The 18,153-nt window shown below is 36.7% G+C and overlaps 1 protein-coding gene across 1 annotated transcript in view; it reads left to right on the forward strand.

The window, feature by feature from the left end:
• Positions 1 to 17,756, forward strand: part of LOC143257788 (uncharacterized) — a 60,524-nt gene extending 42,768 nt beyond the window's left edge. Inside the window, exon 20 of the mRNA XM_076516820.1 lies at positions 17,667 to 17,756. Coding sequence (XP_076372935.1) covers positions 17,667 to 17,756 — 90 coding nt within the window. The remainder of the gene's footprint in view (positions 1 to 17,666) is intronic.
• Positions 17,757 to 18,153: the final 397 nt, after the last annotated feature.

The following is an 18,153-nucleotide window of genomic DNA, read 5'->3' on the forward strand; positions in this document are numbered from 1 at the left end:
ACAAAATTAATTCATTTGGTTTGTTTTGAATTTCGTGCAAAAAAAAGGACACACGGGCCATCTGCTTTGGCCACCCCTAATTTAGAATATAAGACTAGAGGCAGCTAGTCATGTCCTGGCAACATCTTGGACTGCTCTTTTTACTAAACGACACAGTATTGCTTTCTTTAAATTTTACTATGCTCGACACTTCACACATGCGACACAATCTTGTTTTCTATAAATATTGTGATTGACTAAAACATTATAGCACTCCCATGGCTGAAAGGTGAGTATGTTTTGGTGTTTCAGGGATTCGAAACCGCATCTAAGTGCAGTTCAGTTGCCTCAACCACTTGGCCGTGCCGAGGTCCCTATTACTGCTGTCTCACTGGGAACATTAACTAATATATATGAGGTTGTTTAACTTTTAAATTTGGTATATCTAAAATCACTTACTGACAAGTTTTTATTTTATTTTAATATTTTACTAAACACACCACCCAGTAGCCAACAGTACGACTGAGGACTTACAATGCTAGAATCCTAGATTCGATACTCGTAGTGGGCACGTTGTGTAGCTGTAGGCTTAATAACAAACAAACATTATTAATCGTCTGAGTTTAATATTGTTTGTCACATAGTGAGTCAGTAGTAATTATAGCACTGATTTCCCTAATTGGACAGAGTGTAGTTTTGAAGTAAAAAACAACACTAAGTGTAATAATATTATTTTATTTAAATCAGAGTTGTGTTTCATGACATTCATAAAACGAACTAACAACAGATAAACATTTAAGAAAATTTGAATGAAATTGAATACTTGTAATTAAAATACACATTATGTTATCCGTGGCTTTTAATGCGTTGGAGGCATGGCCAGTTGGTTAATGCACTCAACTCGTAATCTGAGGGTCGCGGGTTCGAATTCCCGTCCCACTATACATGCTTTCCTTTCAACCATAGGGCGTTATAACGTGAGGTAAGTCCCACTTGTTGTGAAAGAGTAGCCCAAGAGTTGGCAGTAGGTGGTGATAACTAGCCGCCCCCTCTAGTCTTAAACTGCAAAATTAGGGACGGCTAGCGCAGATAGCCCTAGTGTTGGTTTGCGAAATTTATAACAAACCAAACTTACGCGATGAAGCATCTATCTTTTACTAGTTGACTTCCATAACTGTTTTAACACTGTAGGATTTCATGCTATAAAATTCCTTTCATCGTGTATTTAGTCTCTTCGATGCGTGTAAATCTTGTCTTATTACAGCAATTCGTATTTCACATTTTGAACTCTACTGTAAATCTTGTCTTATTACAGCAATTCGTATTTCACATTTTGAACTCTACATTCTACCATTGTTCCATATCACGTCATTACATCACTGACATAAAATGCCAGCCTGTTTTCTAAATAGGAATCAGAAACCCTGCTTAATCAAAGCCCCTTTTTATAGAAGCTACGGTCTAATCCCTAATGTAAACTTACTACGCTAACTCTTCTTCTGCTAAGTACATCTTCCAACTAACACACATCCTTCGGAGGATTTATGATCATTTTGAAAGCCTCGTAAACCGTATTTTATGGAAGCTCATTTCTCTAATCTCACAAACCAGCCTCCTCTCAATAATGTACCAACACCACAGCAGAGCCCACTATAAAGGCCCAAGCTGCCTTAGTAATCACATAACAGATTGGAAGGTTTTTATTTTACATCTAATTAGCTGTGGAAAAATACAGAAAGCTTGTTTATCAAGCGCCTTACACACTTTCCTTTTATTTTCTTCAGTATTTACTTGGAGCTTTAAGAAGAGACATACTGAATGAACTAACCCTTAGGCGAGTTGATGAGTTTGTGTAATGAATTCACTTTAAATGAACGCCCTGAAATACAGGTAAATGATAAGTTCGTCCTAAGTTAACTTAGGACTAAAAGTAACAGCTGAGAGTTTGAGAGTATGGTTTAACTAATATCACTCTATTCTGTGTTTTTCTTAAAGGAATGATTTAACCACAAATTGAATGTTTTCCACGACTGGATATGGCTGGATTTAATTATCTAAGCCAACAATGCATTCTTTCCAATGTTATAAGAAAGTTCATAACTTAAGAAAACAATAAATTTCTTTAACCACCCGATGTAGAAAAAAAAATTAAATCAGTAATGAATATTTACTATGCTCTGATGAAGGCGTAATTTAAACTAACAACGAATACATTCTATATCCTACTTAGGACATATGTTAGTGTACAAACTAACACCTTCCTCAGCCTGATAAGGGCATATAATTGAAAATAATCAGAACCTTTAACGGCCTGATTTAGCAAACAAAAGTCCATTCTGTAATCTGATGAGGGAACAATTTAAAGTAACAAAGAATCCCTTCCATTCTTCGCTGATAGTCCCTCGCTGGAACAGCAGTGAGTTTAGGGATTTACAACCCTAAAATCATGGGTTCAATTCCTCCTCGGTAGACACAGCAGATTACCAGATGTGGCTTTGCTATAAGGAAAATACTATTTGCTGAGAACATTTCTTTAAGCACAAACTAAGTCCCTCGTGCGTCCAGATGAAGGTATACTTAAAGTATGGTTTGGTTTGTTTTTAATTTCGCGCTACATGAGGGCTATCTGCGCTAGCCGTCCCTAATTTACCAGTGTAAGACTAGAGGGAAGGCAGCTACTCATCACCACCCACCGTCAACTCTTGGGCTACTCTTTTACCAACGAATAGTGAGATTGGCCGTAACTTTATAATGCCACCACGACTGAAAGGGCGAGCATGCTTGGTGTGATGGGGATTCGAACACGCGACCCTCGGATTACGAGTTGAGTGCCTTAACCACCTGGTCATGCTGGACCCTACATTAAAATAACAGTGAATCCCTTTCAGAACAAAGAATTCCTTCAATAGCCCGAAGGGGGCACAATCAAAAGGAAAAATTAACACCCGTTTAATGGTCTGATTAAAAGCATCAAAATATTTAACCTACGGTCTGAAAAGGGCACACTTTAAAGTAAAAAGTCGAATGCCTTCCGCAGTTTGTCGAAGGCATAATTTGATGTAACAAAGAATTAAAAGAAAATTATAACAAGTTTGTTTAAATTAGAAGCCATCTTTTCCTTATAAAATGTGTCTGCGCAATTCCGTACCCCAACTTTATTGATTTGTGTTTTTCTAACAATCATTAATTTTCAAATAATGTGTGAATCCATAAAATATGGTATTCTGCACGCGTAGATGTCCAAAGAAGTAATGTGTTAGTTAAATTCTACAATATTCTTCATTTGTGCTTTTTATCAATTTTTAGTCTAGATTTTATCGTGATGTATAAACAACTTTCTCTTCGTAAGAAGAAAAGTCTGAAAATTATGATGGATACATTCTTTGTGTTGTAAATATGATTTTTTTAAACATAACTAACTACTGTGAACTTAAACGATGTGCACTTGGATTGTTTGCTTGTTTTGAATTTTGCGCAAAGCTACATGAGGGCTATCTGCGCTAGCCGTCCCTAATTTAGCAGTGTAAGACTAGAGGAAAGACAGCTAGCCATCATCACTCACCGTCAACTCTTGGTCTTCTCCTTTTTTATCAACGAATAGTGGGATTGACCGTACCATTATAACGACCTCACTGCTGAAAGGGCGAGCATGTTTCGTGCGACGGGGATTCGAACCCACAATTCTCATATTACGAGTCAATGTTTAACTTAATGTGCAGTTGATCAAATTCCACTCGATTTTAATTGATTGATGCGCAGTTTTAAGTTCCCTAATGTGCTCTTTAGAAACGAAAATCTCTGACTTCCTAATAAAAAAACAGTTAAAATTCTGATTGGCCAGGAGGAACTTGGATGTAAGTGGAGCCTTTTGATTAAAATCGGTTCAGAACCAATCACAACAACGGTTACAAACTGTAGTTCAATAAAAGAATAAGTTAATATTCTGGTTGGTCAGGAGGAAGGCGGTAAGAGTTTCTCCTGTTTACTACCTTGGATGTAGATGGATCTTTACTATTTAAAACAATGCTTGACAGATTTTCCTCAACCAATCACAGCACTTGATACAAATCGTATCAGGAACGAACCAATGTGTAAACACGTAGGTAAAGCCTAAATTCCGTTTGCATCGAGTTATGTTACACACGTCTCAAAATAAAAATTGGTCGAATTCACATTTCCGGAGAATATTTTTATCTTTTCCAGTTTTCCTTTAACAAAGTTAAAGTTTGTTCTGTTACAAGAACTGAAGCAAAAACAATAAAAACTTTGATCTGAAATAAACTTACTTCATAATCTAAATGTTTCCCAACTTTCGTCCAGAGGCTCGGCATGGCCAGGTAATTAATTCGACTCATAATCTGAAATTCGCGGTTTCGAATCCCTGTCACACCAAACATGCTTTTCCTTTCAGCCGGAAGGGCGTTATAATGTTACAGTCATTCCTACTATTCGTTGGTAATATAGTAGCCCAAGAGTAAACGGCGCTCACTAAACCCAGATGTCACATCGAATTTACAGTTAGTAAATAACACTTAAATGTTATTTAACGGAATTTCAGTTTTATTATTTTTTAAATTATGACAGCGTCATTACAGTACTAACTATTAAAATTAATGCGAAATTATTTTTCTGGATTATTTTTTAAACAATGCAGGTTTTTCTTTTAACTAACAATTATAGTAAATTGTCTAAATAGTACAGTTATATTATATGGACACTATTAGGATCTAAGATAAGTAATGAAATATGACTGAGAAACTGGGGGTGATATATTTTAACAATTTTAGAGCCAACTACGTCATTATAATGCATGTCGCTACGGATAGCATTGCTCTATGTAACTACCGTGACAGTTTAACATTAGACATTTTAACAATAGTCCTGCAATTGAAAGCTCTTTTGTCAAAAGCATATCATCAGTCCCTGCACATTTTCAATAAACCATCTATTGTGCGAGGGTGTGATTTCCTAGCACTCATTTCAGTAACTTGATCACTTAGAAATCATCCATGAGGATCGTGTCCAGTGACTTGATTTATATGGCATGGTTTATATTACCATGAATCTACGTTTCATCCTTCAGCTGTTTGAGGTACAAAACGATTGAAAGGACATGTTTTGGAAGTAACTTGTGTACACGTGGCTTGCGTATTTCTCTCCAGACAGAGATCCATCTTGATTACATTGCATATTGTTATCTAGAGCACGCGGACGGTTTTTCTACTGCCCTTTGCCTTTAAAGATTTCCCTTTATTTCAAGATGCCGCATTTTGCTTTCCATAGCTGAGGTACAATTTGTTGTAGGTCTCTTTCTGGTAATTCTGGCGCCCCAAGTTAGTCCATAATATTTCGTTTAGAATGCTACTAATAACAAGGGGTATCTATGTCTTTGAAGTTCTAACTCTTTAGTGTGAGTATATGAATATTTTGCGTTCTATAGAATTGTTTCCTTTCCAGTTTTCAGTAGCATCACATCACCTATGAAATCAGAGAATTTATCAAAAGGTAGTTCTGATACATTCAGCGTCACTGCAACCTTACATCGATTGTTGTAGTCACATGAGTTGTTAACTTGCATGCATTCAAAATCGTTTTACTATAATGTACTCAACTTTCTTTGTAAACATTATCAAAATATTACGTGATTTTGTAAAAACAACTTCATGTTAAAAGTATGAAGGTGGTTTTGAGCAAAAAAAAACCTTTGGTTAAAAAGTGTTAAAGTTGTTTTCTGAAGACAACTTGAAGTTAAAATAGTGTGAATATAATTTTTTTTAAACAACCTCAGGTTACAAAAGGGTATTAGTGGTTATGAGAAAACGACCCCAAGTTAAAAAGTGTGAATATAATTTTGTGAAAACGACCCCAAATTAAAAAGTGTGAATATAATTTTGTGAAAACGACACCAAATTAAAAAGTGTGAATATAATTTTGTGAAACGACCCCAAGTTACAAAGTGTGAATATAATTTTGTGAAACGACCCCAAGTTACAAAGTGTGAATATAATTTTGTGAAAACGACCCCAAATTAAAAAGTGTGAATATAATTTTGTGAAACGACCCCAAGTTACAAAGTGTGAATATAATTTTGTGAAAACGACCCCAAATTAAAAAGTGTGAATATAATTTTGTGAAACGACCCCAAGTTAAAAAGTGCGAATATAATTTTCTGAAAACAATCTCAGGTTTAGGGACTATTAAAATGGTTTTATGGAAACACCTTAAGGTAAAAAAAAAATAATTTTGTGAAAACGACATCAGTTTTATAAAAGCTGAAGAGTTTGTTGTTGTTTTTTAAATGCATGTGAGCTAAATACAATGACAATAAATGTATAGAAATCATCCATTAACATAATCTGTGTACAGACTGACAGAGTTAAGACGTGCTTGGAAAGGTTTTAACAGGTTAAACATTGAAGTTTAGCTAGTTTTGCTGTTTTGAGTTATGTACATATAATGTGCTTAATCACTCGTATATGTTGTTATACAACATTAATTTTCTCCTAAGTCAGATTCCCACAGTTTATCAGGAACTCACTGATGAGGTGTTCCGTTTCACAGATCTCAATAAACAGATCTTTTTTATCAGAAAGTTGGTATGATTATGGAGGTTTAAGTAAACGATCCAATTAGAAAGAACATTAACAAATACATTGAGTTTGTACTGGTATAACGTTATCAAGTACAACATGGTAGCAAACGTGTCACGTACACAAAACTTCGACTGACTTTACTGGAAAACCTTTTCCACTCTTTCAGTTAATTGTTTCTAAAGTTTCGGTGTAAATGTCTTTCCTAGCCAAGAAGACATGATACAAAAGAATGGCTTGACGTTTCGTGTAATTATTTAGCCAACTGCTACAAATATGATACAAAAGACCCCTCGGTGTGGATTCCTGTACGTGGTGAAGGGACCTCCCAGGGAAGGTTTTGTTCTTTCAGTTTACCTCCTCTGGGAACTAAATATCCACCCACGTGTTTGGTGTGTGTGGTGACTCATGAAGGGGAGAAGAGGATCCTGATGGTTGAGGGGTCCAACCCTAACACTATGGCCTTGAATTCCTGTAGACGGGCGGCCTTGGGGTGGCCCCCCCCTTGGCTTAATCGGCTGGTCCACTCGGATTAGGGTATATGAAGTACCAATGTTGGATGTTCTCAACAGGTATTGTTGATATTGTATCCGATGCTGGTGTTTGGGTATAGTGCTCACGAAACCCTGGTGTTGCTGCAGTGTCCTTGTTTGACATTGCAGTGCATCCCTTCATAAAGCTCCATCGTGGGTGGGGTCAGCGACCACTGAAAAATTCCTTTTTTTATTATGAATACTCCAAATAATAACTTGAATAAAATAGTGAAAAAACAGTTCATAGGTAAACGATCACGTCTTGAAGATTCTGAGCAGCGATCTTCAACATCTGTAACACCTGTTGTACCTCATTTTCGTATCCTACATTTTCTTTCAGACAAACATTTAGGGCAAATGTCTCCCTTTTTCATTCATGAGTGACCAGAGAGACTTGCTGGCTCTTCAAAGTCAGTAAAAAAGCTTCGATCTGGTGACATATTGGTGGAAGCATCCATATCTCAACACATTGAACTTCTCTTGCATTTAAAGGCAGTTGAGGATATACCTATTGAGGTTAGACGTCATGCTACTTTGAATTCATCACGAGGAGTTATTGTTGAGAGGGATTTGAAGAACATCCTAGAGTCAGAGATTCTCTGGTTTCTCTACTCAAGGAGTTTCTGCAGTGAGGCGTATCTACACTCGCAAAGATGGAATTACGATGCTGACCAATGTCCTCGTTCTGACATTTACATCACCACGTCCACCAGCCACCGTCAAGGCAGGTTATCTTAATTGCAGGGTACGGGCATACATTTCAAAGCCTCTCCGATGTTTCCAGTGTCAGCGGTTTGGTCACTTGAAGACATCTTGTCGTGGTTCCTTGACGACGTGTGCTCGTTGCGGTGGCAAGGACCATGATGCCTATGAGTGTGAAACGGACCCTCATTACGTTATTTGCGATGACTCTCATCCATCCTACTTTCGTTCTAGCCCTAAATGGTTGGAGGAAAAAGAGGTACAGCGTTTGAAAACGATTCATAACATTACTTATCTTGAGGCTTGAAAGTTGCTGTCCACCACTTCATCTCAGACATATGCTGCTGCACTTTGTTCCACTACTACAGTGGGAGTGCAGACAGATCTCTTTCTGCCTCCAAGAGAATCATTCTCAAAACAAATGAAAAGTCTTTTGACCTCAATGATTAAAAAAAATTGATGAATCAACGTCCACACCCATCTCTGTCCCTAACATTCATTCCAACAAACCCTAAGTTCCATTTCCTTTGGTTCCAGGTACAGGTATTTCCTCGGATCCATCTTACTCTCTCACCCCAAGATGCAAAACAATCATTCTTTAACGTTCTCAGTCTTTGGAATCCCCTTCCAACAGCAAAGACCTGCCCAATCGACTCAGGGCAGGATCCATGGAGGTTGACAGACCTCCCTCGAATAAGGAAAGTTAAGAAAAAAAGACGTGGTCGTAAACAGAAGGGTTCTCCGCCCAATTCGCCTACACATAAATAAAAATGGCCACCCTGATACAATGGAACTGTTGATGTTTACGTTCTAATCTGGATGACATCAAAACACTGATTGCTTCCTACCATTCTGTATGTCTTTTCTCACAGGAAACATTTCTGAAACCTGCCGATACAGTCACGTTTTTGGCGCTTTTCTTTGTACAGAAATGACAGGTTATGTGTTGGGCGAGTACATGGAGAGATGGCATTGTTGGTTGATCAGCATGTGCCCACCCTGTCTTTGCTACTCAACACACCCTTGGAGGCTGTAGACATCCGTGTTTCCTTGTCATACCATCACTGTTTGTTCTCTCTACCTGTCTCCTGGAGAGACTTATGATCAATCAGACCTTGATGCTCTCATTGAACAGTTGTTGTCTCCCTTTTTCATTCTGGGGGACTTTAATGGACATCATCCTTTCTGGGGAAGTGCTGGTATTGATAGAAGGGGTTGCTCTGTAGAGCGTATGCTCTCTGATCACAACCTTTCTCTTTTCAATACTGGTTCTTCTACTTATTTTCACGCACCTAGTCAGTCCTTTACTGCTATTGATCTCTCGGTTTGCTCCCCTTAATTATTCTCCCATTTTTCATGGAGGGTTGACAATAATCCACGAGGCAGTGATCATTTTCCTATAATTTTGAGAGAGACTGGCGGTGGTCGATGCAGTAGAAGCTGGATCACGCAAACTGGCCCTCTTTCACTGTTCTCGCAGAAACTGATTCTGCCATCGTTTGTAAGCCATCAATAGATGACTGTGGCAGCAGTAACTGACTGTATTATACAAGCAGCTGTTCAATGTATTCCTAAAACCTTGACACGTTTTACACTATATCTTTGTCCGTGATGGAATCCTGCCTGCCACATGGCATGAAAAACTCAAAAACGAGCCTGGGACACTATCCGTAGGTATCCCACACTCTCGAACTGCATCACTTTCCAGCGGGCCCGTGCACATGAACGATGTAAGACGTCAAAGCCAGAAGGAATCTTGGATTACGTTCACAACCAGCATCTCTACTATCACCAGTTCCAAAGTCATATGGGACAAGATTCGAAAGTTCAATGGGCAATATAATTCTGTCCACGTCTCGATCTTGCTCTCTCGGTGAAATTTTTTGCCGGGTATCTAGCACTTCTGTTTCTTCTTCCATGTTCTTAGCCATTGAGACTCGAGCAAGGCAATCACCTCTTTCCTTTCGAACTGATTGTCTCTATGACTATAATTTTCCCTTTACACTGGTGGAACTCAAACAAGCCCTTCATCAGTCTGGCAGTACATCAGTTGGACCTGATGATGTACACTATGAAATGCTGCGCCATCTATCTTTTACTTCCCTTGCTATTCTTCTGATTATTTTTTAACTGGATCTGGCTGAAGAATGTTTTTCCTGATACCTGGCGCCAGGCTATTGTCCTACCTTTCTCTAAATCTGGGAATGATCCCAAGATTCCTTCAAACTACCATCCAATTGCTTTGATGAGCTGTCTCTGTAAGACCTTAGAGAGGATGGTTAATGCTCGTCTTGTTTGGTTCCTCAAATCAAACAATCTCCTCTCGTCGACCCAGTGTGGGTTCTGATGATAGCGCTCCACCGTGGACCACCTGATTCGACTTGAAACGTCAATCAGAGAAGCCTTTCTCAAACGACAACATCTTGTATCAATATTCTTTGACATTGAGAAGGCTTATGATACAAGATGGAGGTATTGCATTTTGCAAGACCTCTCTATATATGGGTTACGTGGCCATTTGCCCATTTTTATTAATTTTTTTTAATGGACTGGAGATTCCAAGTTCGTGTGGATTCTACACTTTCCCGTTATTTTCTACAGGAACTTGTAGTCCCTCAAGGCTATGTTTTGAGTGTCACACTTTTCAATATGAAGATTAATGCCATCATTGAACAACTTGCTCTAACTTTTGCAAATGGGCTCTATGTTGATGACTTTCACATCTCATGTCAGTCGTTGAACATGAGGTATATTGAACGGCAACTACAGACTGCTCTCAATCAATTACTGAAGTGGACCAGAGCAAACAGCTTTAACTTCTCTCTCTCTAAAACTGTTTACGTGCACTTTTGCCGCCAACAGGGTATTCACCCTGATCCTGAACTCCATATCGGTGAAGTTGTGCTGCTTGTAGTCCCTGAGACAAAGTTCATGGGGCATATATTTGACCGTAAACTGACCTTTATACCACACATCAAGCAGTTACGGGTCATGTGTACAAGAGCACTGAACATCCTCCATGTCCTTTCTTCCACCAGTTGGTGAGCAGATCGATGTTCTTTGTTAAAGATATATCGTGCTTCTATTCGATCGAAACTCGACTATGGATCACTGGTCTATGGCTCTGCCAGAACATCGGCCTTAAAGATGCTGGACCTCATTCATCATCAAGGATTTCGGCTCTGCACTGGGACTTTCCGCACTTCCTCAATTCAGAGCTTATGCATACAGTATCTTGAACCTTCTTTGCACCTCTGTTGTTTGCAACTGTCTTTACTATATGCTTCGAAACTTCGTTTCTTACCAAAGCATCCCACCTGGGCTTAAGTTTTCCTTCCTCGGTGGGTCATACTTTTTCAGAACAGACGGTCTGCCATTGCTCTTTTTGGCTTTCGTATCCAGGCGCAGTTGGATAAATTGGGCCTGTCCTTGGATAACATTGCTGTATTCACTGGTCAGCCCATCCCACCATGGCTTCTTACAGTCCCCAAATGTGACCTATCTTTAAGTTAACTGGAAAAGGCAGACACTCCTGATTGGAAATACTGTCTGTTATTTGCTGAACATCTTTCGAACTATCCTTCCATTCCTATTTATACAGATGGTTCCAAATCAAGTAACTCTGTGGGCTCTGCCATGGTTTGATGCAGTTCCGTGGTTGTGCGCAGAATCCCCTCTACAGCTTCTGTGTTCACTGCTGAACTGCACACCATATCTCTTGCCCTGGATCATATTGAAACTAAGCAGTACTCAAACTGCACTATTTACACTGACTCGCTTAATTCTCTACATGCTCTGGTTTGTCCGTAACGTTAGACAGTTATTGGTGATAGTGACACTGTCCACCTTGGTAATGTTTTTAGTTTTTTAAAGGCCATTAATCTTTTTTAATGCTGTTTAAGTTTTCTAAATTTATACATTAGACCTTTTTTTAATGTGATTCCCTTTTAAGAATCAAAGTACATCTAGTTCGATTTGAAACTAGAAAATGGTTGTAACGTCAAATAACTCGGTACCAGGACTGGAAAGGCCAACTTCAGGTTAGTGACGGTGGTTTTTGTACTTATCTGTTAGTCGTTCTGGTGAGTTATGATAATTACAATTATGCTACAGAAATTCTTTTACAACTTGTATTACTGTAGTTTTCCCTTACTGCTGTAGACTAGATGTAAACATTGATTTTATGTTATGTTTTGTTTTACCTTAATTTCCGTTTATGAATTTTACTAAATTTACTATAATTTTAACTTTTTAATGAATGTTTGGCGCAGATAGTCTCGCTGCTTTGTGCCATAAAACACTAAACCAACCAAACATGATAGAAAAGAATGACTTATCGTTTCGTTTTTCAAAATAATTCTTTAGCCATCTGTTTCAAACATGATAAAAAAAGTGGCTTAACGTTTCGTTTCTCAAGTAATAGCTTTAGCCAACTGCTACAAACATAATACAAAAGAGTAGCTTAACGTTTCGTTTCTCATAAGTAATTCTTTAGCCAACTGCTACAAATATGATACAAAAGAGTAGCTTAACGTTTCGTTTCTCATAAGTAATTCTTTAGCCAACTGCTACAAATATGATACAAAAGAGTAGCTTAACGTTTCGTTTCTCATAAGTAATTCTTTAATAACTGCTACAAACATAATACAAAAGAGTAGCTTAACGTTTCGTTTCTCATAAGTAATTCTTTAGCCAACTGCTACAAACATAATACAAAAAAGAGTAGCTGAACGTTTCGTTTCTCATATTCTTTGTAATTCTTTAGCCAACTGCTACAAACATGATACAAAAGAGTGAAACTAACGTTTTTGTTTCTCATAAGTAATTTTTTAGCCAACTGCTACAAACATGATACAAAAGAGTGGCTTAACGTTTCGTTTCTCATAAGTAATTCTTTAGCCAACTGCTACAAACATAATACAAAAGAGTGGCTTAACGTTTCGTTTCTCAGAAGTAATTCTTTAGCCAACTGCTACAAACATAATACAAAAGAGTGGCTTAACGTTTCGTTTCTCAGAAGTAATTCTTTAGCCAACTGCTACAAACATAATACAAAAGAGTAGCTTAACGTTTCGTTTCTCATAAGTAATTCTTTAGCCAACTGCTACAAATATGATACAAAAGAGTGGCTTAACATTTCTTTTATCAGAAGTAATTCTTTAGTCAACCCTCATGCTATTATAGCTAAGGATGTACACAAAATCACTGTCGTAAATTGTCGTAAATTTGCTACACAGTACTAAAGTGTAAGAGCAAACGACGTTTGGGTATCTTTATGTTCCCGACCATCCGCACTCGTCACTTAAAGGAATTTATGATTATATCTTTAGCCAAGCATGAAATTATGAAATTTTTCTTCTTTGAATTAATATATTCTAGAAATAACAGAGTACTTGAAGGATGTTTTATAACTTTGGGTAGTTTAAGTCTAGACGGCATTTTTGTATGTAAATAATTATGTCGGTATATAAGTCATAACCTTACTTTAATTTTATTCCTATAGATGGCGTCGAAACATATATAATGATTTTTTTTAAGGACGAATCCCTATTTTTAATAATTATTTATTATGTAAGACTATAACGTTGTATTTCCTTTAACTGTCAATGAAAGGTTATTTTTTTACCGTTTTAAACCCAGATTTATGTCATAAAAGTTAAACTAATTTTCTAATCAACGAAACATTTCGTAACTTGTAAAACACTTATATATTTTACCTGTAAATTTGACTAATGTGAGTCAGGGCCTGAAAATATAAGAAATAATTATTATTTTGATTGAATATAGTGAAAAGACTCTGTCATTCCTTCTTCATCTTGGTAAAACAAAAAATTTGTTTGTTTTCTTTAATTCTGAATTTCGCGCAAAGCTACACGAGGGCTATCTGGACTAACCGTCAGGCTATCTGGACTAACCGTCCCTAATTTAGTAGTGTAAGATTAAATGGAAGACAAATGGTCATTACCACCCACTGCCAGCTCTAGGGCTACTATTTTACCAACGAATAGTGGGATTAACTAAAAAATTATAACGCCCTCACGACTGAAAGGGCTAACATCTATGGTGTGACGGGGATTCAAACCCACGACTCACAGATAAGGAACCGAGCGCTCTAACCACCTAACGATGCCGGATTATCTAATAAGCGATCCGTAAGCTCACGAATATAAGTATTTTAACATAAGACAAATGTCAGTGTATTATTTCACCTTTGTAACATCAGAATCCTGTGTTTAAAATGCAGAGGGTAAACATTATCAACATTACAGTACTTACGCCCTTATTTTATTAGTATAATGTGACACTAACGCCCTCATTCTAAAAGTATGGTATGATTATTTTTAATACACTTCTGCGAATGGTAAGGCGTGTCGTTTTTGTCGTCAGTAAAACACCTGTATAGACGGATTGAGTTAGCACTAATAGCTATTACAGTAAAATTCTTCCACATTGAAGTAACATCTTCTAATGAAAATACTGTCATCTACTAAATATAACTTATTTAATGTTTTAATGTTGTATTTTATTATGTTATTAAAATGTAATATTTTAATAATAATAATAATTGTAATAATAATAAAAATAATGATTATTTTATAATCATGTTAAGTAAGGTACACTATTTTATTATCATGTTAACGTAAGTATTTTATTATCATGTTAAGTAAGGTACAGTATTTTATTATCATGTTCAGGTACAGTATTTTATTATCATGTTAAGGTACAGTATTTTATTATCATGTTAACGTAAGTATTTTATTATCATGTTAAGGTACAGTATTTTATTATCATGTTCAGGTACAGTATTTTATTATCATGTTAAGGTACAGTATTTTATTATCATGTTAAGGTACAGTATTTTATTATCATGTTCAGGTACAGTATTTTATTATCATGTTCAGGTACAGTATTTTATTATCATGTTCAGGTACAGTATTTTATTATCATGTAAAGTAAGGTACAGTATTTTATTATCATGTTAAGGTACAGTATTTTATTATCATGTTAAGGTAGTTGCAGCGTTTATAACTGGAAGAGAAAGATTGGAGAAAATGATAAATGGTAAATAAGGATTATTTTTAATTAATATCTGACAAAAGTGAAGAAACAAGACAACAAAATCTGAAAGGACACGTGATATAAAGGCTTGTTTGAATTTCATACAATGCTACACGAGAGTTTGGTCTGGTTTGATTAGTTTTGAATTTTGCACAAAGCTACTCGAGTGCTATCTGCACTAGCCGTCCCTAATTTTGCAGTATAAGACAAAAGGGGAGGCAGTTAGTCATTATCACCCATCGCCAACTCTTGGGCTACTCTTTTACCAACGAATAGTAGGATTAATCGTAACATTATAACGCTCCCACGGCTTAAAGGGCAAGTATGTTTGGTGTGACAGGGATTTGAACTCGCGAACCTTATATTACGAGTTGAGCGCCTTATCCACCTAGCCATGCCGGGCCTCTACATGAGGGCTATCTGCGCTAGCAGTCCCTAATTTTAGCATAGTAAGGCTAAGGCTAGAGAGAAAATAGCTAATCATCACCAGCTACAGCTATGTCTTTGGCCTCTATTATATCAAAGAATAGTGGGATTGACCACAACAAAATAACGTCCTCACAGCTAAAAATGCGAGTATATTTAGTAGGACAGGGATTTGAATCTTCAATTCGCGGGTTATGACTGGAGCGCCCTCACCACCTGGTCATGACAAACCCGCGCCATATAAGGATATAGTGTCTACAAAAAGGGACCAACTATATAAAAATGCAACATTTACAAAAAAGAAACGTTGGATGTAAAACATTGCGGTCAGATATCACGTCCTCTTTGTCTTAACAGATAATTTTCTACAGTAATTTTTTTTATTTTAATTATACTTTCTTTATCTGCTAAGAACTTTAGTAATAGATCTTAATAATGGAAAAAAACATGTATCTTAATTACTTGTATTATGAAAAATTAATGTTTATACGTGTATTTAAACCAATTATTGAAAAAAATATGAGGAACGTTTAAGTAGATGGTGCTGCTATCTATTGAGCAATATGATGACAATTTTAAATTTATAAGGTTCTGAAGCAAAATATCATTTAGCTCTAGATAATAACTGCAATACGGCAGTTCTATTCCTTATTTGAGACTAATAAGTACACGTGGACGTGCTAACATAGTATGTAATCGTTTGTCCAGAACTGACGATTGGTATGTGTATTAACACTTTTACCAAAATAAAGCAGAGAACAACGCCCCCTACAATCCTGCACCCGTTTACACTTTCCTCACGAAGACATGTGCCCAGCAGAGTTGCAAACTCTCTCTTGGTTAATCTGAAGATGACCTAAGAAGGTCGAAACGTTGTTCTCTGCTCTATTTTGGTAAACGTTGCAATACCCAACGTTGTAATTTAGAGTTCTAAATTAATAAATTTGTCTTTTAAAAGCTTAAGATGAAATATCAGGCATGTTGATGAAGATTTAACAAAGGCCTGGCCATTTCAGTCTCGTGTGTGAAAATTTATGAAGATTCGACACCAAAAGCATGTAAAGTCATAAATTGGTATGTTCGAACTTCAAAGTTCATCAATCATGACAACCACAAAGTTACTTCCTTTGCCGTTTAACTGTTCTGTATCATGAATACTCTCATAATTACGAACATCCATCTGGTGAAGCCCAGCATGGCCAAGTGCTTTACTCATAGTCTGAGGGTGGAGGGTTTCAATCCTCTTCGCACCATACATACTCGTCCTTTCAGTCGTAGGGTCGATACAATGTGATGGTCAATCCCCCCTTTTCGTTGGTAGGTAATGACGAGCTGCCTTCCTTCTGGTCTTAAACTACTAAATTAGGGACGGCTAGCGCAGATAGCCCTCGTGTAGTTCTGCCCGAAATTCAACAACAAATAAACCATCTGCTAAAAAAAAGTTTGTCTTTAAGAAAATATCTGATTTTTTTTTATTTTCAGTTTTAAATGTCCTCTAGTAACAGCTAGAAGTGTCAGTGGCAGCTAATCTAAATATTACACGTTTTATGTAAAATGCCTACAAATGGTCATGGATATCGCAAGAAATCTTTGTCATAATTAATAAAATAATTAAGTTTAATGTAGCCAACCCGCATATTTTTACGTGTTTCAAAAAACGTGATATTTTTCTATCGGAAAGACGAAAAACGTATAATATAAAAAATGTGTGTATAAAATTTCTTCTGATGCCAAATTATTGGCGACTTTAATTTTGTATTCTCAAGACGCATTAATCAAAATAAAGTATCGAAGAACGATTCGACTTTCTAAGGTCATCTTGAGGTTAACAAAGACAGTTTAATACCCATACGAGCCGTCTTGAGAAAACATTTTTCTTCAAGCGGGTTTCTCGTTATTATGAACGACCTTAATTTTACACGTTTTTGAGACATCCATCTAGTGGTAGCTGTTGTAACTAACTAAAAATAAACATAACTACAGATGTTAACCATTCGATTAATTTATAACACGTTTATAAACTAAAAATAATTCATTGCAATATGCTTTGCCTCAGCTGTAAAGCTGAGAACTCACAAAAACAGAGATTTATGGTTTCAGGATATACTGTTATAGTTTAAAAAGTTGACATAACTATTCTTTCTAATTGAACCTTAAATAAATATTATACATTTAATGTTGCGCTACCATCTGTTTAATGTTTTGTTACCATCTGTTAAATGCTGCGATATCATTTGTTTAATGTTTTGTTACCATCAGTTTAATATTATGTTACCATCTTTTAACTGTTGTGTTATCATGTGTTAATTGTTGCGTTACTGTCTACTTAATGTTGTGTTCCATCTGTTTAACGTTGTGTAACCATTTGTTCGTTCAGCTCGTTGTTTTGTCTCACGCTTCCAGAGAAGTGGACATTGACAAGTATCAAAATGTTTGTTTGTCTGCTGATGGGCATAACGCTGCATGATAGGCTGTCTGTGATTTGTCCATCTCGGATGACGAAATCTCAAACTTGACACTGAAAGCCGCGAGTTTTCATTTGTAGTATATTTATATTTAAGAAAAAGGCCGAGAGAAAAATAAACAAACTAGAGGTTGTAACTTCTTGTAAAGGAAGTGTCTGACACGTTGTTATAGCTCGTGAAATAAGATTCTCAAAAACGAGTCTCTTTCAGACGAACTACATCAGTGACCTCAAGTTTTAACCTCACTAAGTTAGTGAGGTGAATTACTTGATAGAAACCGATATAGAATTAATGTTGTACGTTTGACAGAAAAATAAGCTAACAAGCGATTAATATACAGACGTAATGAGAAAGGGTAGGACAGACAAACAAATACGTTGGATGACAGGTGTGCTGTGA

The sequence above is a fragment of the Tachypleus tridentatus genome, chromosome 7 (assembly GCF_004210375.1).
Source record: "Tachypleus tridentatus isolate NWPU-2018 chromosome 7, ASM421037v1, whole genome shotgun sequence".
Taxonomy (NCBI): Eukaryota; Metazoa; Arthropoda; class Merostomata; order Xiphosura; family Limulidae; genus Tachypleus; species Tachypleus tridentatus.